Source organism: Pleurodeles waltl, chromosome 2_2 (genome assembly GCF_031143425.1).
Source record: "Pleurodeles waltl isolate 20211129_DDA chromosome 2_2, aPleWal1.hap1.20221129, whole genome shotgun sequence".
NCBI lineage: Eukaryota > Metazoa > Chordata > Amphibia > Caudata > Salamandridae > Pleurodeles > Pleurodeles waltl.
The window spans coordinates 664,178,605-664,205,341 of record NC_090439.1 but is presented as its reverse complement, the minus strand read 5'-3'; the positions used below and the strand labels follow the sequence as shown (position 1 = coordinate 664,205,341).

Below are 26,737 nucleotides of genomic sequence, written 5' to 3'. Positions count from 1 at the left end.
CGTCTCTGTACATGTTTACTTATCACTACTGCCCGGACAGTTAGGTCCGTAGGGATGCAGAACTTTCTAGTATGATCTTGGTTTGCAGACGCACCTCTGGGAATGGTTTTGCTTGGCTATCTGTTCTAAGGCAAGGAATCTGCAACTAGAAGTCTCTATCAGATGAACGAGTTACTTACCTTCGGTAACCTCTTATCTGGTAGAGACAATATCTAGTTGCAGAATCCTTACCGACCCACCCATCCTGGTGCTCTGCGAAATGATTTCAGTGGGCAGGGACTCCCCTTTTAGGGCCTTAGTTTTGACGCACCATTGGTCAGTGTCCTTCATGGCTCTGTGCTTCTGCCATGGAAAGTCGTGAAAAGAAACCCACATCAGTGCACCGGGCTGGCGCCTGTATAGGACTCTCGATGTCATTTCGGCCACAGATGATGCCGAAGATGGATGCTGAGACGATCGATGCCACATAACTGTGTGCAAGAGAACTGCCCAAGAAAAGTCTCCAGATCGACGCCTGGGGGTAATTTAAAGGTACGGAATCTGCAACTAGACATTGGCCCTCACTAAGAGTTTCTGCTGCCCGCCAAACTCGTTACGCCATCAGGTTGCCTTGGCGGCCTGAACACCACCGCCCTTATAAAGAGTTCACCGCAGGGCCTTAACATTGAGCCTGGGCTAATGTGGCGGTGCGGTGGGTTCAGCACCACCCATCACGCTTTCCACTGCATGGCAAGCGCTGCATCTGGTAAGGATCACAACTGCCGTGACGGCGTGGCTGTCCGCTGGCAGCAACCTGGCGGTAACGGCCACAGTCATAATGTCGCTGTTGGACCACCACTTTGGCGGCGGTCCGACCGCGACTGTGACCCTGGCAGTATGGTGACTGCCATGGTCATAATGGGGCCCGTGGTCTGTACCAGATAAGGCATTACCGAAGGTAAGTAACTCATTCATTTAGTTTTTTTTGGAACAGTCCTTGACAAAATATTTATCTGGACCAAAGTACCAGCATAAAGTGGCTTGTTGCCTCTTTTTCTTCCCTATTTTAAGAGGTGTTCTAATGGTTTCAATGTGCATGGGCTTACTTTGTTCAAAGGTGGATCATGAACTATCAAATTTCAAAGGGAGCCTTGAATCCAGTTTTTTTCCACTCCCCCTTGTGTTCTGACAAACGATGGTCCAATTGCAAGACCAGGTTTATTATAACTTCACAGCGTGTGGTCGGTTGACCATGTGTGTCCCAAAACCATGGTAAAAAATTGAGGTTCTCTTGTTTTCTGATCAGTCAGCCCCCAAAGCTAGATACTGAAATGTGCTTAGTAAGTCAATAGGTCCCTGTTACCTTGGCTTCACTCTAAAAGTTTGTTATCCATGGTTTGAGTAATAGGTCACCTGCCAAATATCCAAACCAGTTCTCTTTCAAAATCTTTGAAGTTATCTAAAACTGGCCTCTTTTCAGATACCTGGGATATAGACCACAAAGCTGCATCCCCGGTGAGATACAAAAGCACAAATGCCACCCAGGATTCTGGTGTTGGGAATGCAAATGGATGGCAGAGGAAGTGCACACAACATTGAGTTAGAAATATATTTAACTTCATGAAGTTGCCTGAAAACCTCATGGGTGGAGCTACTGGAGTAGCTAACTGGTTGGCTAAACTCTGAGGAGAGGGTCCCTCTAAGGAGCAGTTAGCACCCATTAAAGGCAGACCTGGAGGACCAATTCCCCTCCCCCTCTCCATTGAGCAAGCATCAAAGGAGAAACAGTTTAGGAACATTGTAAAGGTTGTACCTGACGAGACAGCCTGACAACTTGGTTAAACAGAGTTTGGTATTCCTCACAAGAGATTTCAAGTTGCCTATAAATTCCTTTGGGAACTTGCTCCAAAGTTGTCGTAGAGTTCAATCCTGAAGCCATGCTGTCTGGGGAAGATAATTAGTTTAGACTTTTAAGTTTTTCACACAATTGCTTCCGTGCAATGCGTTATGCTTCAGGCAAATTGTTGTGGAGACGTGATGGGCCCTTGTGCCCGTGCAGTGGCATCAGTATAAATACTGAAAGGTGGTTAGGACCAAATAATAAACTAAAACCATAAAAGTCAAAGGCTGGTTGCCCACTTCCCTGTGGAAAAAAGATTTTGCATTAGTTTAAGTCTTGGACTAGCGTATTTTCCTTTTCTGTTTCTGGAACAAATTGGAGTTGATCTTACGTGTAAGTGAAAGATTGGTTAGGCTTATGGAGACCTGCGCCTTTTGAACTCTCCCTGACTTTATCTATTAGTTTTATATTTCCTCCTGAGCATTAGTTATTCCTCCCACTTATGGGTTCAAAGTGTTCTTAGTTACTGTTAGATGAAACAGACATGTCTGAGTGAAGAGTTCTTGCCAAATTGTACCAGGGTGTCTCAGTGCCCATTGCACTTCTTTGGGTTTCCTAAAAGAACACAACTGGGACTTCAGTCTAACTTGGGTCTCTCTGTTTCTTGTTGGTTTGTTGAGAAGGGATAATGCAACACTTTACAATGCCCAGAGCAACGAGAAAGAATTACTAGTTCAAATATTTTTGAGGGCTTTAGAGATTTCCTCCCCAAATTTCTTTCCTGGAAGTCTTGTTCTGTTCCTATGTGTCTCCTGGGTTATTTGTCTTCTCTTTTTCCAAAACAAAGCTTTCAACTATGCATATATTTACACAACACCCATAATCACAGGGCTTAACCTCTTTATGTCAAAAGTTTCACAAGTGTTCAAACCAAAACTTCAAGTCCCATCTCACCCCCTTGAAGTAATATAAAATGTTCCTCCACTGTGTTCCACAAAACGCTCAGCAGCCAAAGATGTTGTAGACATCACTGAATGTTGGTGAGGCTTGCAAAGCTCTTACCACTTTTTATGGATCCTCAACACATAGCACTGAGAATCCAAAGGTTGTGGATTTTATAGTTTTGGATTCCAAAATGGCCACTGAGACTTTGTAGTCTCGCAAGAAGATGGACTTTTTGTCAAGATTTGATCTTTGGTAAGCACAAGTAGCAGGAATTCCTACAACAGACTTCCTTTGCGTTTTTGGCAGTCACAGAAGCCCTTTCCAGATAAAGGTGGGAGATTGCCGGGGCTGTTCAAGGTGGGCTTACAATCAATCTATATATAAAGCTGCAATCAAAGAATATCCTATTACTTTGTAAACAAACATGCACAATGTGCCAAATAATAGACAATAAAGACCTTTATCGCAGACATCAAATACTTTTCTTTTCTTGCAAGTCCCTTGTACGTTTGTGGTGCCAAAGATTATTCCAAGAAAACAGCAAATCATTAACTAATGTTTCATTGGCCAGCCTTTGTTATAGATAACTGGGCCTATGATTTCTGGATTGCACAATCTGAGGCCTATTTTCCTGACCCCGGTGTGCCATGAGTTTGAAACTTGGCTTCCATTATTCTTCATGTCCAGGTTGGCTCCCAAGGTGACTGCAGTGGACGCCTTTCTTAGGCACAGAGGCGGGGGTCTCATTTATGCTTTAACCATTTTAATCATGATTCCGAGGGTGGCATACCAGGTCATGCTGAAGAAGGCAGACTTTTTGCCATCTGTGATTTTTAGGATAAGTTTTATCCAGCTATTCTGGACCTTTCCTGGGATTTTCCAGTTGACTTTGCTCAATTTCAGGAGCCTCCAATAGAACAACTGGGAAAGTCACCTTCTAATATCACCAACAGCCAGCCTCATAAGTTTGATTGCCTGGTGGATTTCAAGAGACTTGCACAGCAGATGACCATTTTCATTGAGCAGTTATTTTGTAATTCTATGTATTAAGAGTATAATATGGCCCAATTTGTTGGCTTTCAATTACTTCAGGTACAATGGGTGAGCAAAAGTGGCGTGGGCTGCTGGAATGCAACATTAGGTGGCATAGTTGGGGTTTGAAGCAAGACATTAATCTTTTAAGGGCAGAAGTTGTTTATACTGTGATTTTTTCCATTTCGGTTGATGAGGGCAAATACCATCACTGAATTAATGTGTATATATTAGCCATCTCAGAAAGACCTGACCAAGTGGCAAGGAACCTCAGTGGGGAGCACACTTTGGTGTGCAAACTGTTGAAAAGAAATCCAGCTGTAGGATATAGGCATAGTCCCAACTTTGGTTGATTAATGAAGCTATATCCAACAAGATATCCAAGGATGTGTACTCCAGAGAGACAGTTTTAGGACTACAAAGTCTTTATGTGATGTGTTACCTCTGAGTTTGAACAAGTGACAAGGGGCCTAGACCTAGAGGAGGGTAGTAGCTGATGCCCTTTCAGAAACCCCTTGCTCCATTGCATTCCCGGTTCTCGGTAGTGTGATTTGTATGTTGGATGTTTCAGGGGTAGATGTGTCGCATTTTGATGCCCACTGGCCTAAGATAGCTATAAATTCAACGGACTTTTTTGTTGTGATTCTGTTTGAAACACATGCCTAGCCAAGGGTTGGTCAACTGATTGTAAATCCAAAAGTGTTATTCTAATCCAGTTATCTACTTAGCTTTGTTGGTCGTAAACTTTGAAATAGCATATTGTTCATATCTGGTCTTGCCACAGAATGTAAAGCAAATGTTCTAGCAAATGTCACTGAAAGTTACAATTGGATTAAGAACAGAGAACAAATAATTATTCCACTTGCATGAGGCCTAGTGGTTTTCCTCAGTCTTTTGTTGCCCCTGTAGTGTTGCACACATCTCCATGATCACATCAACATCGGCTCACACCATTCCTTTCAAGACTGCTAATGTAGCTTCAGATCATGCTGCAGCAGACCAAGTGCTGCCTTACAAGTTGTGGACACAGCTCTCATGCCCACAGATGCCCCCTGATCCTGCTGGACCAATAGCCACTTTCAACACTGAAAACCATCCCTTCGTCCACACCCTTAATTTTAAATGGGATTCACTAATAATACCTTCCATAGATCTCTTCCTAATTCACCGACTGACACTAATTCATTAAAACGGAAAACTCAAGGCCCCAGGAATCCCCATCACCTGCAGAGCCCCAGGATTCAACCATGTCCACTGCTAATGTGCAGCTTATACATCGATAACTGTGAGACTCTGGGGAAAATGTAATAGATACCCACGAAACCTTAGAAAAACAATAACAACACTGTTATAAATCAAGGTCAGACCATATTTATTTTTCTCAAGCTATACATATACAACACACCAACACATAAAAAAAAGTATACTGGTAAATTATACACATGGACTGTTAAAAAAACATCATTTTCTTTAATCAGTTCATTATGTTAGTAGGATTCATAAGTAAGAAATCATTCTTTGTATATGAAGCTCCCTTGTCTCAAGTCCATACAGTCAGTCCATTAGACAAATAAAAACAGTTTTTATTTGAAAACAAAAAGGGAAGTGTCAGTTTCTCTTTTCTTTCTTTGGAGGCTCAGAACTTCGAACACATAAAAAGCAATCTGATAGAAACTTCTAGTTGCAGATTCCTTATCTTAGAATTTCCCCAAGGCGTCAGACTGGATCCGAATATTTTTCTTTGAGCAGTACCCTAGCACGCCATCAGCTGGCATCGGTTGACTCCGCGTCCGTCGTTGGTGTCGTAGTCGCCGTGATGATGTGGGGGTTGTACATAGGGGCCACCTCGGTACAGTGGCATCAGTTCTTTCCTTTCCGCACCACTCGCTGATGCGGAGAGAGCTATCCTGGTTGTTTTTTGACCAATTTCAACACTTTTGAGTGTTTTTGTGACTTTTGGTACGTGGAGGATGTCCCTGAAGACCGGGTTCAAACCATGCAAGGATTGTCATTGCATGACGTCGGTGACGGATCTGCACCGGGTCTGTTTGTGATGTTTGGAGCGCGACCATGACCCGAAGTCATGCTCCTAGTGCCGGGCCATGCACCCGAAGGCCTTGAGGGAGTGGTCTCTAAAGCTCATGGTGGTCCGGCGCTCAACTCTGCATCACTTCGGGTCTCGCTCGAGAGGAAGGTCTCGAGACCGCTTGCGGATTCACCACCACTCGTCGTCCTCCAAGTATTCGGGTTACTAGAGTAAGAAGAAGTCATTGACGAAGGCTAGGCATTCATCAACTACACCCTGTCACTCGGCTGATGCAACGCGGGCTGAGCATTGCCGCTCCAGGCCTCCATCCGCAGAGCCTACTTCTGGGTCCGCTCTGTGCCTCCCTGAGTTTCCGGGAGCTGGAGCAACCTTTGCCCAATTAAGAGTTTTAGGAGCCCATGTGTCTCATTTTTGGGCAGTCCGGCACCTCTGCGGCGTCTTTGCGGCATGAGGGTTTGGCTGGGGGCCCTTCGGGTTACGCACCAGTGGCTTCACCCTCCGAGGGTCCCTCCAGATCTGCTTCTGGATCCGTGCCTATGCCGGTCATACCATTGCAACCTTCCCTGGTGCCGGCTAAGTCATAGACGCTCCTGACGTTGGTTGGGCCCAGGAACGATGTCGACCCAATCCTGATCCCTGATGAGCCGAAACAGCATCGGCCGACGCCGCTTCCACCTTTGATGGGGCCTACTCACCCCAGGTCGGATTCAGACCCTTTTTCCTATGAGTATGAATACGAGGAAGGATTTGAGGGGCCACTGAACCCTTATTAACACCAGCTTGGATGACCCTAACATGGAATGTGCACAGGAATTGGTGAGGTCAGTGGTCTGGATACTTCTCCAGACTCTGGCATGCTTTCTTCTCCTACCGTCACTACGGCGGAGGGAGCCTCCTATTCAGTGGTGGTCAATAGGGTGGCTGAGGTCCTTGGCCCCGAAATTCCCACCATAGCGGTCAGGACTAATCTCCTGAGGTGTTTCAGCCCGTGGTTTCCGCTTTGAAGCCTCTACTCCCTTTCAATGAAGCCCTCACTGATGTCCTTCTGGGTACTTGGTCCAGACCCAGCACAGGGGCTTCTGTGAATAGGACAATCGGCCCACATCGAACAACCCTAAATTCCTGTCCCAACACCCCACGCCTGAGAGCCTTGTTATACAGGCATCCTCCTCATCTGGTGCATTCCCATTTACTCCCCTGGATAGGGAATCAAAAAGGCTGGAGCAACTTGGGAAGAAGATATTTTCTTCCTCCAGTCTGGCGTTGCAGTCAGTAAACACCGCATGTCTTTTGGGCCATTCTACCTACTCCTTGTGGTATATGGTTGTGCATGTCTTGCGGCAGATCCCGGAGGAAGCCCAGGCTATCGTCTCCCAAGCTGTTGCTGAGTAGAGAGACGCGGTGAAGTTCACTATTCGATGTGGGCTGGACACAACAGACTCTATGGGTAGGTCAGTTGCATCAACAGTGGCCTTGGGGCGGCACACATGGTTGAGAGCATCTGGTTTTTCGGGGATGTCCAACAGACCCTTATGGACATGCCCTTTGATGGCACCTGCCTCTTCGGAGACAAGGCGGACTCTGTGCTTGCGAGGTTCATGGAGTCCTGGGCTACGGCTCGGTCCCTCGGCCTTTCAACTGCCTCTCTTCCCCAACAGTCTGCCTTTCGCTCCATTCGTGGCCACAGAAGGGGCTCCTTGTTATATCGCTTTCTCAGCGACCATGCCCCCTACACTACTCAGCCCTTGTGTGGCTGGGGACGCGGAATCCCATGGGCTCGTGGGACAGGGAACCCGAGGTCTGACTGGTCCATCCTGCCCCTGCTGCAGCCTCCAAGCCTTCGGTTTCCGTTCCCCCCCATCTCAGTTCAGTTGGCAGCAGGATTCACAATCACCTGCCCCACTGGGAATCCACCACAACGGATAGTTGGGTTTTGCAGATCGTCTGAAGGGGCTAATCCCTCCCCTTTGAGACTGCCCCTCTGGCCATGCCTCCATCCTACGGCCGCCTACTGGAGGATTATCTGGCACTTCTATGCAAGGAAGTCACAGATTTCTTGGTCAAGGGAACCATAGAAAGGGTCCCTGCGACAGAAGTAGGTTGTGGTTGTTATTCCCGCTACTTTCTGGTGCCCAAAAAAGGACAAGGGCTTACGTCCCTTTTGAACATGCTGGAATTCACTACAAACATGCTGAAGTCACACCTGACTCCCTCTCAGAGGCTTCCTTTCATCAGAGCTGTTCTGGACACAGTGCAGTTTCAGGCCTATCCTTCCAAAAAGCAAGTTCAGGATATTCAGGCTATGATTCCGATGTTTCAGCCTCTATCCTGGGTTTGGGTGAGAATGACTCTGAGGTTGCTGGGCCTCATGGCCTCCTGCATCCTGTTAGTGGCACATGCCAGGTGGCATATGCAGGCTGTGCTGTGGGACCTGAAGTTCCAATAGGCGCAGTATCAGGGGAATCTCTCTGACATGATCCAGATCTCAGAGGGGACTGGTCTGGTCTTCAGCAGGGTCTGGACTCCACATCAATCTTCTAGAAAGTGGTGCAGGTGTTCACAGACAACACTACTGCCATATGGTACTGCAATAAGCAGGGCGGAGTGGGGTCCTGGACCCTTTTTGAAGAGGCTCTGCACCTCTGGGCGTGGCTGGCACATCAGGGCATTACTCTAGTGGTTCAACATCTGGCGGGCTATCTGAACTCATAGTTGATCATGAATGGTGTCTCCATCCGGAGGTGGCGCAAGGTCTCTTTCAGCAGTGGGGAGAGCCTTGGTTAGATCTGTTTGCCTCTGCAGAAGAAGCACAATGGCAGCTGTTTTGCGTGCTGGAGTTTCCAAGGCGGCAGTCGCTCAGTGATAATTTTCATCTCGAGTGGAACTCTGGCCTTCTTTCCACATTTCTGCCAATACCACTTCTGTCCAGAGTTCTGAAAATCAAGAATGTCCGGGCCCAAGTAATCCTTGTGGCTCCAGACTGGGCACGGAAAGTATGGTATCTAGAGCTACTGAACATGGCCACAGATATTCCAGTCACACTGCCCCATAGTGAGAATCTTCTGTCACAGCAACAGGGGATGATCCTAAACCCGAACCTGTCCAATCTTCGCCTTCATGTGTGGAGATTGAGCGGTGGCAGTTGACAGCTTTTGGCCTTCCGTCCAAAGTCTGTGACGTTATCTTGGCAGCCAGGTATCCCTCCTCCAAAACAGTATACGCTTGTCATTGGCATGAATTTGTGGCATGGTGTTCCAGCAAGTCTTCTGATCCCCTTTCTGCACTTTTCTCTGGGGTTCTTATGTTCATGCTTTCCTTAGACCAGCAGGGCTCTGCTTTAGACACCCTTAAAGGTTACTTATCGGCTCTCTCAGCCTTTCTTAGATTGCCAGACCAACCTTCCCTTTTTAAGTCTATTGTTGGCAGACTCCTTAAGGGACTCACCCATTTTTTTCCTCCCACTCCATGTATGCCCTATTGGGATCTCAATCTTTCACTCGCTCACTTAATGTGTGCTCCTTTTGAGCCGTTACACAATTGTCCTTTGCGGCTACTTACTCTCAAAACTGCATTTCTTGTTGCCATCACCTATGCTTGTAGAGTGAGTGAGCTTCACGCTCTTTCTTCAAAACCCCCATTTATGTCTGTTTACCCTGACAAAGTGGTGCCACGTAGGAGGGCCTCCTTCCTACCCAAAGTAGTTACACCTTTTCATGTAGGCCAGCACATCACTTTGCCTACTTTTTACGCACCCCCACATCCTTCTCATGAAGAGGAGAGACTCCACTGTCTGGATCCAAAAAGAGCGTTGACGTTCTACCTCGATCATACCAAAGATTTCCTGATGGCCAATCGCCTCTTTGTTGGATATGTAGGTGCGAAGAAAGGGAAAGGGAAGGTGGTAAAAAAGCGAACCATCTCACGATGGGTACTGTAAGGAAATGCCTCCTTGGCATGGTTACCCCCTGACGTTTTGCCTTTGCTGACGCTAAGTTATGACTTGAAAGTGTGCTAGGACCCTGCTAACCAGGCCCCAGCACCAGTGTTCTTTCCCTAAACTGTACCTTTGTCTCCACAATTGGCACAACCCTGGCACCCAGGTAAGTCCCTTGTAACTGGTACCCCTGGTACCAAGGGCCCTGATGCCAGGGAAGGTCTCTAAGGGCTGCAGCATGTCTTATGCCACCCTAGAAACCCCTCACTCAGCACATACACACTGCTTCACAGCTTGTGTGTGCTCATGGGGAGAAAATGACAAAGTCGACATGGCACGCCCCTCAGAGTTGAGGGCATATGTGCATGAGCACTATGCCCCTACAGTGTCTAAGCAAAACCTTAGACATTGTAAGTGCAGGGTAGCCATAAGAGAATATGGTCTGGGAATTGGTCAAACACGAACTCCACAGTTCCATAATGGCTACACTGAAAACTGGGAAGTTGGGTATCAAACTTCTCAGCACAATAAATGCACACTGATGCCAGTGTGCATTTTATTGTAAAATACACCTAGAGGGCATCTTAGAGATGCCCCCTGAAAACATACCCGACTTCCAGTGTAGGCTGACTAGTTTTTGCCAGCCTGCCACACACCAGACATGTTGCTGGCCACATGGGGAGAGTGCCTTTGTCACTCTGTGGCCAGGAACAAAGCCTCAGAGGACTGCCCTGCAACCAAGGACCAAGAAACTCCCGTGAACAGCGGCCCTGTTCAACAACCTGCAACTTTCTTGCAACAAAGAAACAGACTTCACGTTTCCCGCCGGAAGCATGAGACTTTCCACTCTGCACCCGACGCCCCCGGCTCGACCTGCGGAAAACCTACACTACAGGGAGGACTCCCCGGTGACTGCGACCCCGTGAGTAGCCAGAGACGACCCCCCTGGGCCCCCATAGCGACACCTGCAGAGGAAATCCAGAGGCTCCCCCTGACTGTAACTGTCTGTAACAAGGGACCCGATGCCTGGAACCAACACTGCACCCGCAGCCCCCAGGACCTGAAGGAACCGAACTCCAGTACAGGAGCGACCCCCAGACGACCCTCTGTCTAGCCCAGGTGGTGGCTACCCCGAGGAGCCCCCCCTGTGCCTGCCTGCATAGTTGAAGAGACCCCCGGGTCTCCCCATTGCTTTCTATACAAAACCCGACGCCTGTTTGCACTCTGCACCCGGTTGCCCCTGTGCCGCTGAGGGTGTACTTTCTGTGCCTGCTTGTGTCCCCCCGGTGCCCTACAAAACCCCTCTGGCCTGCCCCCCGAGGACGCGGGTACTTACCTGCTGGCAGACTGGAACCGGGGCACCCCTGTTCCCCATTGAAGCCTATGTGTTTTGGGCACCTCTTTGACCTCTGCACCTGACAGGGTCTGAGCTGCTGGTGTGGCAACTTTGGGGTTGCCTTGAACCCCTAACGGTGGGCTACCTTGGACCCAACTTTGAACCCTGTAAGTGTTTTACTTACCTGTGAACTTAACATTGACTTACCTCCCCCAGGAACTGTTGATTTTTGCACTGAGTCCTCTTTTAAAATAGCTTATTGCAATTTTTGTCAAAACTGTACATGATATTGTGATTATTCAAAGTTCCTAGAATACCTGAGTGAAATACCTTTCATTTGAAGTATTACTTGTAAATCTTGAACCTGTGTTTCTTAAAATAAACTAAGAAAATATATTTTTCTATATAAAAACCTATTGGCCTGGAGTAAGTCTTTGAGTTTGTGTTCCTGGATATCTTCCAGGCAGCAACGTGGGCATTCCTGCACATGTTCACAAAGCATTACTGCCTAGACTGTCAGGTCCACAGAGACGGCTACTTTGGATGTTCGGTCCTGCAGGACTTCTTAGTATAATCTTGAATCGCAGTCCACCACCGAGGATGGTTTGGTTGGATACCTAGTTTGAGGTCAGGAATCTGCAACTAGAAGTCTTGATCAGATGAACATATTATTTACCTTCTGTAACGATTTATCTGGTAGAAACGTATTCTACTTGCAGATTCCTTACCGACCCACCCATCCTCCCCACTTGCAAATTGATTTCTAGGGACAGGGATTCCCTTTTCAGGGCCTTAGCTCTGGTGCACCATTATCAGTGTTCTTCATGGTTCTGCGCTTTGCCGTGGAAAGTTGTGAAAAGAAACTAATGTCGCTGAGGCAGTGTCTATGTACGACCCCGACGTCGTCACAGCGACCCCAACGCCAACAACGGACGCTGAGTCGACCAACACCACCTGACGGTGCATAAGGGTACTGCTCGAAGAAAAATCTCCAGATCCATCCTGACGTCTTGGAGAAATTCTAAGGTAAGGAATCTGCAACTAGAACATGTCTCTACCAGATTAATAATTACCGAAGGTAAGTAATTTGTTTGTTAACACACATTTTTTTCACCACCTTTGTTTGAACCTTAGCGTTTCTACCTTTCTGTTTAAAGCATGAGGAAGACTCCAGTCTCAGACAGTTGATAGAGAGTTCTATTAACCACATCCTAAAATCAATATGTTCCAAAACTCAGAAGTAACTCAATTTCCCTGGAGTACACAGGCATTCTTAATATAGAGGGAAAACCCCTTCTTCTTATGTCAGTTGATACAGTATGAGACATGTTCGTTTAAGTGCCTGTGAAAATGATGTAACCACAGGTTCGATCAAAGTACCAGGGGGCTTTCATGGCTAAGCAGCTCAAAATTAGGGAGCTGTGTCGATCAATCTTGACATCCAGAAGCTATAAACTGGATGGAGAGAGGTCCACAGTAACACATTTCTGTGTGGATTAGCAGCTTATACTTGGAACTTCTTAGATTGCTACATGCTGATAAGAGTTTTTAACTGCGTCAGTGTGCTGATGACACACAGCACCACATGAAAAGCTCCTCCTCGCTTGACATCCAACTCCTCAAGCACTGCCCGCTCCTCTCCCAGACTAGAATGTCCAACATCTAACCAAAACATAAGCCAAACAAAACCAAAATTCTCCTATTTGTCTGCAATAACTGATTTAGCAGCAATTAGTCCAAACCTGGCTCAACAACATGAACCTGGATGGATTCAAACACGAATGTGAAGACACTCACATTCACTCCAGACACTGACCTCACCCTCAAGGATAACATAGTCAAGAAAATAGATGGAATGGGACCAGTTTTTTCTCCTAATGAAAGTTATCCTTCAGAAGTGCTATTCAAGCAATTCTGCTTTTGCATCTGGATGAGGGTATAGTAGGCACTATACCAGCCCTCCTTGAGGGAACTCTACATTGCAGCATTCCTCATCAAAGGCCTGAAGAAATAAGATGCAATTCCAACTCCCTAAGGGAACTACACAGGCTACCTTTGCCTGCCCATATCACTTTCAAAGCTAGCGCATGGCTTACAAATCCATGACAACTGTCTCCCCCAGCCTATTTGGCTTACAAGCTTACCATCTCTGATGGCCCTGGGCACCACCACATCCAGAAACCACCAGACTTAAACTGAAGAAGTGCGAGAAAGGCCTTCTCCATCCATTTACTATTACTGTTTCAACCAGGCCCACCTATACCTTTCACAAATTTAGGAAAGTGCTGAAAATACACTACCTTAAAGAACACTGTATTATGACCACTCTGATCTCCTCTCCCAATCTTGATTCATTCAGGGGTTGTATCTCTGCCTTCAACCCTTTACAGGGCTCCACTCATTCAGCTACGATTGTGTTTTATACATACATACAGTTAAGTAATGTTACTGATGTGATGGTTTACTTTCTGTAAATTATATGGTGCCCGGAAAAAACTGAAAGGAGTGATGCGGTTTGTGACTTGGTTCAACATATGGCTACATGAGAGACGAAACAGTGAAAAGTATGATGACAATGGCTTTATAGGTCTGATGCTCACTGATGGAACACTTTAGTCACCTAGGGGGTTATTACAACCTTGGAGGAGATGTTAATCTGTCCCAAAAGTGACGGTAAAGTGACGGATATACCACCAGCTGTATTACGAGTCCATTATATCCTACCGTCACTTTTGGGACGGATTAACACCTCCTTCAAAGTTGTAATAACCCCCCTAGTGTTTTTGTTGTTAATTTCCCTTGGGTTCATGGAAATGTCTTAATTGATGTGTTAGGTTAGTTACATGTCTGCAGTGTTTTAGCAGTAAAGAAAGGAACACATAATCTTTGCCTTTGTGTCCTTCATATAATTGTATCTTTCCTTCACTATAGCTCAGAATGTTTTTATTTAGTCAGGTTCCTTATTCTTTCTGGCTACCTGGTCATCTTAGATTTTGTTCTTCAGGTTATTCACGCTTAGTTCATAGTCCGACGTGAATAGGTGAAATTTCAGAGACCTGTCTTTTTGATTCTAATTCATCAGATCCAGATGACTATCTTCAGAAGAACCGAGAGGCTTTAGAAAGTCAGTACGTGTCGGAGCACCTTCATGAATGGATTGATTTAATATTCGGCTACAAGCAAAAAGGAAATGATGCTGTTTCTGCACACAATGGTAAGTGGGTCCTAAAAGTGAAGCTATGTTTATTGACGTTGATTCTGGATGATAAATTAATTTGAATAGAGAACAAGCATTGGCAATGCCAGTAGGTGTAGCATTAATGTGCTGCACCCTGCACACTGAGTTGTTTTCCTCTTGTATCGAGGGAATAGGAGCCATAGCCAAAAAAAGAGCATTTGTCTGTTCTAGTTTGATGGACTAAGAGAATAGGAATGAATCATGCTTAATTTGTGCTTGTTGTTTCCGGTGCGGAGCACCAGCACTTATTTTTGAGGGCTGGCATTTATTTTTCTGCATTAGGCATTTACTACAAGCAAAAGACACATATGGGAAAGACGGAGGAAGAGAAAAACGAAAAAGCGTCACAATGGGAGAAAGGAGAAAGCTGCAAGAGTAAGCTGAAGGGGCATTGAGTGACTTTAAACGGATTGAAGAGGTCCAAGATGGCTTCAGGATTACGCTGCTTCAGTATTCTGTGTTTGCACATTTAATTGCAGCAGCCGCGTGTTTAAGAGGAGATCTTTAGGCACCAGCACATTCTTATTTACAAATTAAGCACTGATTCATGTGAGAGTGCCTGTAGTGATGAAGCTGAGAGCAAAGATGGTGCTTGCAAGTCCCTTATGCACTATGCAAAGTGTCTTAAAAAAGATCTGCTTATTCACTGGTAACCTGTAGAGGAAGTCCACCTGGGATTTACCGTAAGAGTACTAGGGTAAATTAAGCAACAGAAGTGGCAGTCTCCGTTGAGCATGAAGTGGGGGGGAAACAGTGATCAACAGCATTTGGAATTTTGAAACAATGCACAGTCAAGCCATCATGCAGTAAGGGAGATAATTCAACAAATGGGGATTCCTAGAGAGAGAAAAGAAGTCAACAAAACAAAAGGCTGGTCATCCAGCACTGTCTGCCGCAGTAGGTTGTCAAATCAGACCTTCATTTAATAGGGGTTGTTAGAAATGGGGTCTATAGTTGGCAGATGTATACTCCCTTGTCCAAGTAGGGACCACAATACTAGTCAGGGTAAGTCACTCACAATCCAAACTATCCTGTGCCCACCCTCTGGTAGCCTGGCACTGCACAGCCAGGCTTAACTTAGAAGGCAATGCGTAAAGTATTTGTGCAATAAATCATACAATAGCACACTCAAAATGCCACAAACATACACCACACAGGTTTAGAAAAATAGATAATATTTATCTGAATAAAATAAAGTCAAAACGACAAAGATCCAATAAGCACAACTTGAAATATCACTTTTAAAAAGTTTAAGAGTCTTAATCCTTAGAAGTAAATGGTTGCCTGTTTGATACACACAGTACCTGGTATGCGTAAAAAATAACTACGCACGGAGACCGCAGAGGAGGAAGTGCGTGAAAAAGTAGGGTGCTGCGTCGAATTTTCCGACATGGCACCGACAATGCTTCATTTCTTTCCAAGCTGCAAGGGGTTTACATTGTTTGTTGGTGCGCAGTCTTGGTTTCTCACTGTGATGCGGGGATATTTTGACGCCAAGGGATGATATGTGTAAACTCTTTCCGTACTGGAAGAAGGCATGGGCACTGAGTCGATCCAGTAGGCGATGCTTCAAATTTTTCTGATGCAAGGCAGATGCTGCGTCGAATTTCCAGTCCAGAAGTCGGGCTGCGTTCCGGTCGGCTGTGTGGCAATTTCTTGGTCCCAAGGCATGCTTTGCATCGTTTTTGGCAGGCATTGCCTTGATTTTCAATGCACTGGGGATTTCTTGAAGAGATTAAGCCTTTTTTGGCTCTGAGACTTCAGAAACAGGAGGCACACTCAATCCAAGCCCTTGAAGAGCACTTTTGGGGGAAGGCAGAGTCTTTCCAGAAAAGGCAGAGGCCAGCAGGGCAGCAGGGCAGCAGGGCATCAGTCCTTCACAGTAAAGCAGTCCAGATGAGTCCTTTGGGCAGCCAGGCAGGTCCTCTGACAGGGTGCAGGTATAGGTCCAGAAGTGTCTGAGTTGATGGGGTCAGAGACCCAGATTATATACCCAAAAATGCCTTTGAACTGGGGGAGACTTCAAAAAGTGGTTTTGAAGTGCACAAGTTCCCCTTTCAGTCGAGTCCCATCTGCCAGGACACCTTGAGGGGGGGGTTATCAGTCTATTGTGTGAGGGCATGCCACTGTCCTTTGAAATGTGTCTGGCCCTTCACCCTTCCAGCCCAGGAAGACCCATTCAGTATGCAGATGTGACTGAGTGTCCTGTGTTATGGTTGTCTGGGTGAAATGCACAAGGGAGATGTCAACCATCACAGACCTGACATTGTATGGAGACAGGCAGTAAGGCACAGATGGGTTTAAGTGCACAGAAATGCTCACTTTCTAAAAGTGTCGTTTCTAACATAATAATATTAAATCCAACCTCACCAATAAGAAGGATTTTCTATTACCATTCTCTCAATACTAAATATGACCTGTTTACCCCTTTCAGATCAGAATCTACCACTCAAAAGGTATATGAGGGCAGTCCTAGTGCTAGTCTATGAATTGAGCAGGCCTCACAGTAGTGGAAAACGAATTTAGGAGTTTTTTCACTACCAGGACATTTAAAACACATCTGTACATGTCCTGCCCTATACATACATAGCACCCTGCCCTTACCTAGGGCCTACCTTACATGGGTGACTGATATGTAGAAAAAAGGGAGTTTAAGGCTTGGCAAGTGGTTTTAAATGCCAAGACGAAATGTCAGTGAAACTGCGGACACAGGCCATGCAATGGCAGGCCTGAGACATGGTTAAGGGGCTACTTATGTGGGTGACACAATCAGTGCTGCAGGCCCACTGGAAGCATTTGATTTGCAGGCCCTGGGCACATGTAGTGCCCTATAAATAAATCAAATATGCTAATTGGGAATGAACCAATGTTACCATGTTTAAGGGAGAGAGCATATGCACTTTAGCACTGGTTAGCAGTCGTAAAGTGAGCAGAGTCCTAAAACCAGCAAAAACAGTGTCAGAAAAGTGGAAGGAGGCAGGCAAAAAGTGGGGGATGACCACCCTAAGGCTGTCAGATCTAACAGTGGTCATCTCACTGTTTAACTTTTAGCCTAATGTCTTCCAACTTGGGAATATTTTGAGTGCATTTTTAAATATGTTCAGAGAAAGAAACACATAGCGAGGGGTAGCAACTTCAGCCTTTTACAGACAGCTGTGGAGAAACCTTCTTTAAGCGTCCCTTTTGTATGGTTGTTATTGTTGTTATTCAGTCCTCTTTTTACTTCTGGAAGTGACTGTGCCTCCGTAGCTCTTGATCTTTCCTGACCAGGAGTGTTTGCATATAGCACAATTTAAACTTATCCGCTTCAAATATTTGGAAATGCCTACATGACACACAAAAAATTGTGGAACATTGATTCTAATTTAAATGTTGATTGTCACTAAAGTATTTAAATTTTGATAGAGACTTCTAGCATCTTTTGAATATTCCCAAGGTGACAGACTGTATTCGTAGGATTTTGCAGCAGCACCTCAGCGTGCCAGTAGGTGCAGCTATTTACTGATGCCGTACAGATCTATAAAAGACTTGCAGACCCTATATATGCTCCACGCCTGCATGCTGTCGATAGTTGTTTTTGAGGCTACTGACGCCCCCGAATGCAGCGATCCAAGAGTGATACCAATCAAAAGCAGTTTCTTTCCATGCCAACAGACAATGATCTGGAGTTCCTCATCTCTCTGAGACCTACTTCGGTTTTTCCAGATATCTCACCAACCCCTAAAACGTCAGGTTTCAAGGCCTATAGAGACTATTGCAAACAAATGTCTGGGACAGATCCCCATCAGGTGGTCCAGTGGTGATTTGTGTCAAGCCACGGCTCCAAAGCCTGCAGAGACTGCATTGAAGAACCTGAACGCCAGTGGGGAATTTGAGACAAAAGTCTTCATCACCAAGCACAGGAAAACTCATCAGGGCCGTTCCAAGTCACGCTCTGTGTCCAAGGGTCGTTCACCCAAACATGCACGCGGCCGGTGCCATCCTTCTACATCTTGTTCCGGAAACCGGCCAGCTTCAAAGACGATTCTGCAGCTGCTTCCAGCACAACCAGAGTTTCAGGGCTTTGAATCACGGTGAGTAGAAGATTTCCACACATCTATGCTCTCACTCTGGTGTGCCTTCAGTCTCCAAGGATCCAAAAGGTCTTCTACTTTGGATACCGCAAACCGGTTTACCTTCTGCGCCAGCTGGACCCACCAGGCCCATCTTAGCTCCGACTCCTCTTCTGACCTCATTTCTGCCATTATAACCCATTCTGACCCTAGACACATCAACGCCGATTTCGCCACCTGAGGAGGCAGATCCGATTATTCTGTCTGACACAGAGTTCACGCCAGTCTGGCCTCTTTCAAAGTTGCACCCGAATCCAGCTGAGGCACCAATTTACCTCCCTCACCTTTGATCTTCTGCCCCTGCGCATCTGAAGGGCCGTCAACAGTCTTTGCATTCCCTTTTCAGAATCGATGCAGACAGTGATGACTGGGATGACGAATTCGTTCAACCCTATCAAGACGATCACTGGTACAAAATTTACAAGAGACCTTGATACCTCCCTGTAGGAAGGGGCCCTTGTGTATGGTGGACAGCTATTATGTTTGCACCTTATACCAGGTCCAGGCAACCCCTATTAGTGAGAGAGTGTCTAGGAAGCCAGGACTCTCTCTAGTGGTAGCTGTGGGGAGCAGCCAAGACTTATCTAGGAGGCGTGTAAAACACTTCCAATACCACAGCAGCCACCCAGCAACTTATCTCACATGAAAGGAACCTAACAGTGTTACAAAAATGAAGGTACTTTATTATAGTAGCACTGAAATTTATCACTTATAGGCAGCCCCCCACCCCCACCCCGGAGGTAAGTACACACTAAATATACATAATAAGTATTAAGAAATAAGCCTTGAAAAATAACAAACATTGGCAAGAAATAGCAGAAAATAGCTAGAGTTCTGTGGGGGGGGAGCAAACCATATCCTAAAATAGTGGAATGCGAAGTTAGGTCCCCCACCCAAGGATGTGTAATAGTTAGAAGGGAGCTGATAGAACGCAGGACCATAAGAGGTCAGTACCTAGATGACCCCCAGCGACCAGGAGAGCAGAGGTAAGTTACCTGGTCTTCCTGGAGACTAACAAGGGGACTTGGAAAAGGAAGTTTGTAAGGCCAGGACCAGTTCAGTGGAACCCAGTGGTGGTTTCCGGATTAAGAGGACCAGCAGAAGGGTACAGAGTCCAGTCCATGAAGGAGCATCCAGGAGGGGTAGGAGAAACTACCCACCCTTTTGTGGCTGAAGAGCCGGGTCAATGAGGGAAGATGAAGATCAGCTATGGAGCCCAGGAGCTGCAGAGAGGTACTTGGAGTCATGCAGAAAATGTCCCATGTTGGTTGTCAGGTCGCAGATGGTCAGTGGTCAGGAGGAGCATCAACAAGCCTTGACAAATGCAAATCTGGGCAGAAGAGGATTTGCAGAGAAGAAGGGGACCAGCAAGATCAAGGGAACTCAACGCTTGGAGGGGAGTCCAGGCTGACCCTCAGTAGTCAGGAGAGCCAGCAAAAGCAGTCACAGCCCCCACAGGCAACCCACTGGCAGCAGGCACAGTAAGTTGCAGTGCGACCCAATCAGCACACCCGGAGGGGAGTCCCATGTCTCTGGAGTAGCAGAGGAGGGACTGTCCTTGCAAGGATGAAGTGCTGGAGGCAGGACTACTTGGAGCATTAGTCAGCAAGCGTTGATTGCATGGGGGCACTGTCCTCAAGGAAGAGGCAAGGGCTCACGGTCTCCCAAGTTGGACAGTAGGTAGAGATAACCCAGAGGATCCCTCCACACCAACACATGTGTTGGAGATCCTTCCTGGAGCCGGATGGCAGAAGATCCCAGTAGCCGGATGTCGTTGCCTTAGGTGTCTGTGGATGCAAGGGAGTGGCTCCTTCACTCCAAGGAAGATTCCTTCTTGCTTCTTTAGGGCAGCTGAAGACTTGTTGACCTCCAGGGGATGCACGGACATGGAAATGTTGCAATTGTTGGAAGGAGCCGAAGAAACAATGTTGCAAGTCGAGGTCGTCTCAGAAGTTGCAGCTTGTCTGGTTCCTTTGAAGTCCAACAGCGATTCTGGTGGCCAGGAGCAGAAAAGGTCGATGCAGAGGAGTCCTGGTGGAGTCTTGCACACCGAATCTGGGGTCCCACCCGCAAGGGAGTCTCTAAATAGCCCTACCAGGGGGCTTGGTCACGCTGCAGCGTGACCACCTATTGGAGAGGGTCACTGACAACATTCACCTGCCCTGACCAACCAGATGCATCATGGGGCCTCTGCCCATCTTGTTTTCAAGATGGCAGAATCAAGTGGGCACCTGGAGGAGTTCTGAGCACCACCCCTGGGGTGGTGATGGACAGGGGAGTGGTCATTCCCCTTTCCTTTGTGTGGTTGCGTGCCAGAGCACGGACCCGTGTTCCCTGGACTAAACTAGATTATGCAAGGAGGGCACAAAATGTGCCTTTCAAGGCAAGCCAGTGGAATGGGGAGGCTACCCATCCCCAGCCTTGTTAACACCTATTTCCAAGGGAGAGGGTGTTGCATCCCTTCTCCCACATAAAATCCTTCGTTCTTCCTTCCCCTGCTTGAGCTGGTCAAGCAGCAGGAGGGGAGAAACCTGTTGGAGGGGCTGCAGCAGTGTGGGCTGCATGCAGACCCTGAAAGACTTATAGGAGAAATACTGGGAGGTCCTCAAAGGAGCCCCTAGAGTGAAGGGAATCATGCTACCAAAAGTGCAATTAATATTGGGGTATAAGTCCGACATGTGTGATACCAAACATGCCTAGGTCAGGAATTACCATTATATAGGTGGACCACATTAGGTAGGTGAACCACCTGTGGCCAGTACATTGGTAAAATGGCTACCCTGCACTTACCAAGTCCGGGGCATTGGAACTAAAGTTCGTAGAGGAACCTCTGCTGGTGCAGGGGTGCCCTCACACACAGGGACCTGCACCTTGCCCTCTGGGCTAGGAGGGCCTACCATAGGGGTGACTTACAGTGACATGGTGCAGTGACCAACAGTGAAAGGGTACATGCACCTTTTCACGCAGGCTGCAATGGCAGGCCTGCAGACACAGTTTGCATGTTCTCCCATGGGTGGCTTAATACATGCTGCAGCACGGGGGGACCCCTGATGTACCAATGCCCTGGGTACCTAAGTACCATATACTAGGAACTTACAGGGTTACACCAGTATGCCAGTTGTGAGGTGTAACGGGTACCAAGGTAACCAAATTTATAGGAGAGCACAATCACTGGGGTCCTGCTTTGCAGGATCCCAGTGAAAGCAGTCTAAACACACTGATAAAAGTGTGGGTAACCATGCCAAAAAGAGAGACTTTCCAACACTCCCTGAGATTATTGTATGCCTTTCCTTCATCGCCACTCCTGCCCTGAGATCTCAAGAATGTCAGGACCTACCAAACCCATGTCATTCTAGTTGCTCCGAATTGAGTATGCAGAGTATGGTTTCCAGAACTCCTGGGCATATGTCCTCTGACCCTCTGTGAGTACCTGCTGTTGTAGCAACAGGGCAGGGTTCTTCACCCGGGCCTTCGCAGTCTCCACCTTCATGCTTAGAGATTGAGCAGCGACTTCTAACCATTTTTGACCTTCTTCTGGAGGTGGTTGATGTAATCTTGGAAGCCAGGCGTCCTTCAACAAAAGCTGTATATGCCTGTTGGTAGGACAAATTTGTGACTTGGTCCAGCACATGCCAGATTGACCCCCTCCAGGCCAAGTTATCTGACATTCTGTTATTTGTTCTGTTTTAAGATCTGCTATGTGTTGGTTAGGAAGCAGTCTCCAGAAGGTCTCGCTGCTCATTCCTCCAGGGCCAAAGTTGCTACCACCTTGTTGGGCTGCATAGTCCCTGTCCTACATATCTGCCAGGCAACTATGTTGGCTTCCCTACATATGTTCACAAAGCGCTATTGTCTGGATGGTCAGGTTCGCTTGGAGGGCTCGGTCCTGCAGGACTTACTGGTTCTACAGACCGCCTCCAAATAGGTACTGCTTTGGTATCTATACAAAAGGTGAGGAATATTGGGATTCTGTGTCTGGGGATGCAGGCAGACTTAAACGCAAGTGACATCGTTAAGCAGTGGTGGTGCCTATACAGGCTCTACATGTCATTTCCAATGCAGATTGGCGTGATTGTGGAGCCGCACAGAGTCACCTATCGGCATGCTGAGATACTGCTGAGAAATCATACAGATCTAGTATGACACCTGGAGAAATACTCAAAAGCTGAGCAATCTGTGACAGGATAGAGTCTCTACCAGAGAGAGAGAGAGAGTTACCAAAGGTAAGTAACTTGTTCGATTTGCTGTTTTTTTTTTTTTTTTTTTTTTGGGGGGGGGTATATGGTTTTATCTTTTTTTTTTGAGGCAGTAGTAACAGGGTGCTTAGTTGAAAGAGTTCTTGAGAAGGGCTTTGCAAGCTTCTATTGGATGTGTCTGATGCCCGGGGAAAAAAACAAGTGAAAAATATATTAATTTCATTGGTACTAATATTAGCAAAACAGATAATTAATGTCTATGGCAGTGTAGGAAGCTGGCCTGTGATACTTACAACTTATACGAGGTCAAGGTATCTCCTCTTAGTGAAGTGTAGGCAGTGGCTAGAAGCCAGGCTCTCTAGAGGTAGCTGTGGATGAACAGCCAAGGCCTACCTAGGAGACATGCAATGCTCATGCAGTACCACTGTAGTCACACAGCACTTACACACATGAAAAAAACACTCAGTTGTACAAAAATAAAGGTACTTTATTTTTGGAACAAATCACCACAAAATACTAGACAGGTAGCCCACCCTTAAGAGGAAAGTAATGCACTGAATATATACACTAGTAATCAGTAATAGGCATAGGAAAGGTTAGAAAACAGTGCAACTATCAATAACCAATAGTGACCCTAGGGGGAGCAGAAACCATATATTAAAAAAATGGAATGCGAACAAGGTACCCCCACCTAGGTACGTAAAATGTGTAGAGGGGAGCTGGGAGTACTAGAAAACCACAGGGGTAAGTAACACAGTACCCCCCAGCGACCAGGAATGCAGGAGTAAAACACTGGATTTTCCCCAAACCACCCAAAAGGAGGAAAAGAAGAAAAAGAAGACACCCGTAGAAGACTACAAGAAAACCAGCAGTGGATTCCTGAAGAAAGAAGACCTGTGGAGAGAGGGGACCAGCTTCAAGAGTCACAGAGGAGTCCAGGAGGAGTAGGAGCTACTACCCACCCAGCTCTGGATGCAGAAGTTGGTCAACGGTGGTGAAGAACAGGTCAGCACTGCAGCCCTGGAACCGGTGAAGAGTTCCTGATGGATGCAGATGAAGCCCCACGCTGGAAGGAAGATTTCAGACAGGTGTCATTGCAGGAATTACACCAGCAAGCTTTGGCAAAGGCAAACTCGCGATTAGTGGAAAAGAGGTGCTGCCGGGCACCAGCAAGGCACAGGAGGACTCAACCCAGGAGGGGGAGTCTCCGCGGACCCTCCGTGTCGTAGAGTCCACAGGAGCAGAGGCAGCACCCACAGGAGTCCCACAGGACGGGGACACATGAGTCGGAAAGAAAGCCCACACAGCACTACAAAAGAGCTGGAGCCACACGTCTCCTGAAGATCCCTTGGAGGAGATACAAACAAGCCTTGGCAGCTGCAAGAGACGCGGTGCACATGGGTACTGTCCTGCGTGGAAAGGCAAAGGCTTACCTCCACCAAAGTTGGACAGCTGGCAGAGAGAACCAAGAGGACTACTCCGGACCAACGCCCGTAATGCAGGATCCATGCAGCTCAGCAGGAGAGGGGATCCACGCAGCTGGTCATCGCTTCTTGTAGGTAAGTGACTCCTTCACTCCAAGGGAGATTCCTCCTTCTTCTTTTGCAGGCTGAAGAGTTGCTGTCTTCTGAGGACGCATGGCCAGGGAAATGTTGCAGAGCTAGCAGAAGTCTTGCAAACAATGTTGCAGAAGAGTCCTCCTCGTGGATCTGCAGCTTTGTTAGTTCCTGAAGGGTCCAATCGCGGTTCCAGTGGCCAGAAGTCAAAGTGGAGGTTGCAGATGAGTCCTGCTGGAATCATGCAAGTCGAATCCGATGACCCCTCCAAGAGAGAGACCCTAAATAGCCCTGAAAGCGGGATTGGTCACCTAACCAAGTAAGCACCTATCAGGAGGGGACTTTGATGTCACCTGCCTGGCCTGGCCACTCAGATGCACCCAGAGTTCCCTGCCAACCTTGGAACCAAGATGGCAGAACCCAGGGACCCTCTGGAGGAGCTCTGGGCACCACCCTTTGGGTGGTGATGGACATGGGAGTCGTCACTCCCCTTTCCACTGTCCAGTTTCGTGCCAGAGCAGGGACTGGGGGTCCCTGAACCAGTGTGGATTGGTTTATTCACGGAGGGCACCAAATGTGCCCTTCAAAGCAAACCAGTGGCTTGGGGAGGCAACCCATCCCAAGCCCGACACACCTATTTCCAAAGGGAGAGGATGTTACCTCCCTCTCCCAAAGGAAATCCTTTGTTCTGCAGGGCTGCCCAGAAAACCCTGTAAGACTGGTTGTAGCAATGCTGGGGGTCCTCTTTGGAATCATACTTCCAATATTTGATACCAAACATGCCTATGTTCGGAGTTACAATTATGTAGCTGGACATAAGTAGTGACCTATGTCCAGTACATGCGTAAAATGGCGTCCCCGCACTCACAAAGTCCAGGAAATGGATCCGGAGTTTGTGGGGGCACCTCTACTAGGGCAGGGATTCCCTCACACACAGGTACTTGCACCCTGCCCTCTGGGCCGAGAGGGCCTACCATACGGGTGACTTATAGTGACCTGGTGTAGTGGCCTGTAGTGAAAACGGGTGCATGCACCCGTTTCACACAGGCTGCCATGGCAAGCCTGCAGAACCCTTTGCACAGGCTCCCTATGGGTGGCAGAATAACTGCTGCAGCCCATAGGGATCCCCTGGAACCACAATTCCCTGGGTACCTAGGTACCATATACTAGGGGCGTACATGGGGGGGACCAGTACACCAATTGTGAGAAGAAAAAGGTACAATTTAGAGGAGAGAGCAAAACTACTGGGGATCCTGGTTAGCAGGAAATCAGTGGACATAGTCAAGCATACTGACAACAGGCAGAACATGTGGGTAGCCATGCCAAGAAAGTGGGTACTTTCCTACAGGCAGACATGCCAGTCTAAATCGGAGCAATCGGAGGGAGCTATATGTTCAACACAAGGTATCTTAGAAGAAGACACAAGAGATAGATAGCTGGATTCTTTAAGCTACCAGGCAGATTATCTTCTACCTTTTTGTATTCTGCGTGTTTACTATGTGCTTGCTTACTATTGGTACAGATTTTGTTGGACATTAGGAAGTAATTAAATGTTTTTATGTGAAGGCTTGATACTGGCATCTAGAAACAGTGACATTGTAGCAGACATTCTCTACATACTTACATATCCATTGTTCAGTGTGTAGCCGCTGAGCTTAGCGGATTTCTGTTATTGACATAAGTCTTGAAAATGTATGTAAAGTTTGTATTCAGTGAGATTTATTGTGTAGATTGTGGAAGTTTTTCATTGCTCAAGTTCACAGTGATTACACAAAAGCATTGTCAGAAACCTTCAGTGTTTCTGAATTCAGGCTAAAGGTAATCTGGACTTTTGTCAGCATTCAGGTTGTAGTTAAAACCTAGTGAAAAACGTATTTATGCAGTGAGCAATATGCACTGCTGAATACGAATGCATACTGTATGTGCATTATTAAGTGCAAGATTATTTAAAACGTAGTAGCAGTAATTTGTAAACCTTGTTAAACATTGTTTTTATTTCTTTATAGTATTTCATCCAGTGACTTATGAAGGAGGTGTCGACTTAAACAGGTAACTTAATTGTTAAGGCATGTTATTGAAAAACAGTGAGTGAGGTTGAACACCCTTTTAAATAGGCATTTACAAGTATTAAATACAACACTCCGTTGTTGCTGGTTGTTGCTGTCACAGTGCTTGCAGACCTATAATCATGTGCAAAATGCTGATTCTCATTAACCTTCTGTTGATTCTTTTTGCGTATGGGAATTAAGGTTCGTTATTCATGGAGCTGTCTGAGAACGTTGTTCGAAGAATTTATCATAGGAGATGTTAATCGATTGATGCATTTTACAATTGCATATTTCCAAGTAGCAAGACTAATTAGGAAATACTCTAGAGGCCTCTAATCAAGGCTGGGGTGAGGGGGAAAATCTCCCAAAAAACAATTTTATTTGCATCCACTTCTATTTTGGGGGGAGAGGGCACCTGCATTTGAAGAGCAGAAATCACTCTTTTAACTTTTTTTAAAATTGAAGACTTTGGAC

At 46.7% G+C, this 26,737-nt stretch overlaps 1 protein-coding gene across 2 annotated transcripts in view; it reads left to right on the top strand.

Annotated features, from left to right (window-relative positions):
• NSMAF (neutral sphingomyelinase activation associated factor) overlaps nucleotides 1–26,737 on the top strand; it is a 665,048-nt gene that overhangs the window by 480,049 nt on the left and 158,262 nt on the right. For both annotated transcript variants that reach the window (XM_069220229.1, XM_069220228.1), the window contains exons 19-20: nucleotides 14,196–14,327; nucleotides 26,222–26,264. In XM_069220229.1, the coding sequence (XP_069076330.1) occupies nucleotides 14,196–14,327; nucleotides 26,222–26,264 (175 nt within the window). The remainder of the gene's footprint in view (nucleotides 1–14,195; nucleotides 14,328–26,221; nucleotides 26,265–26,737) is intronic.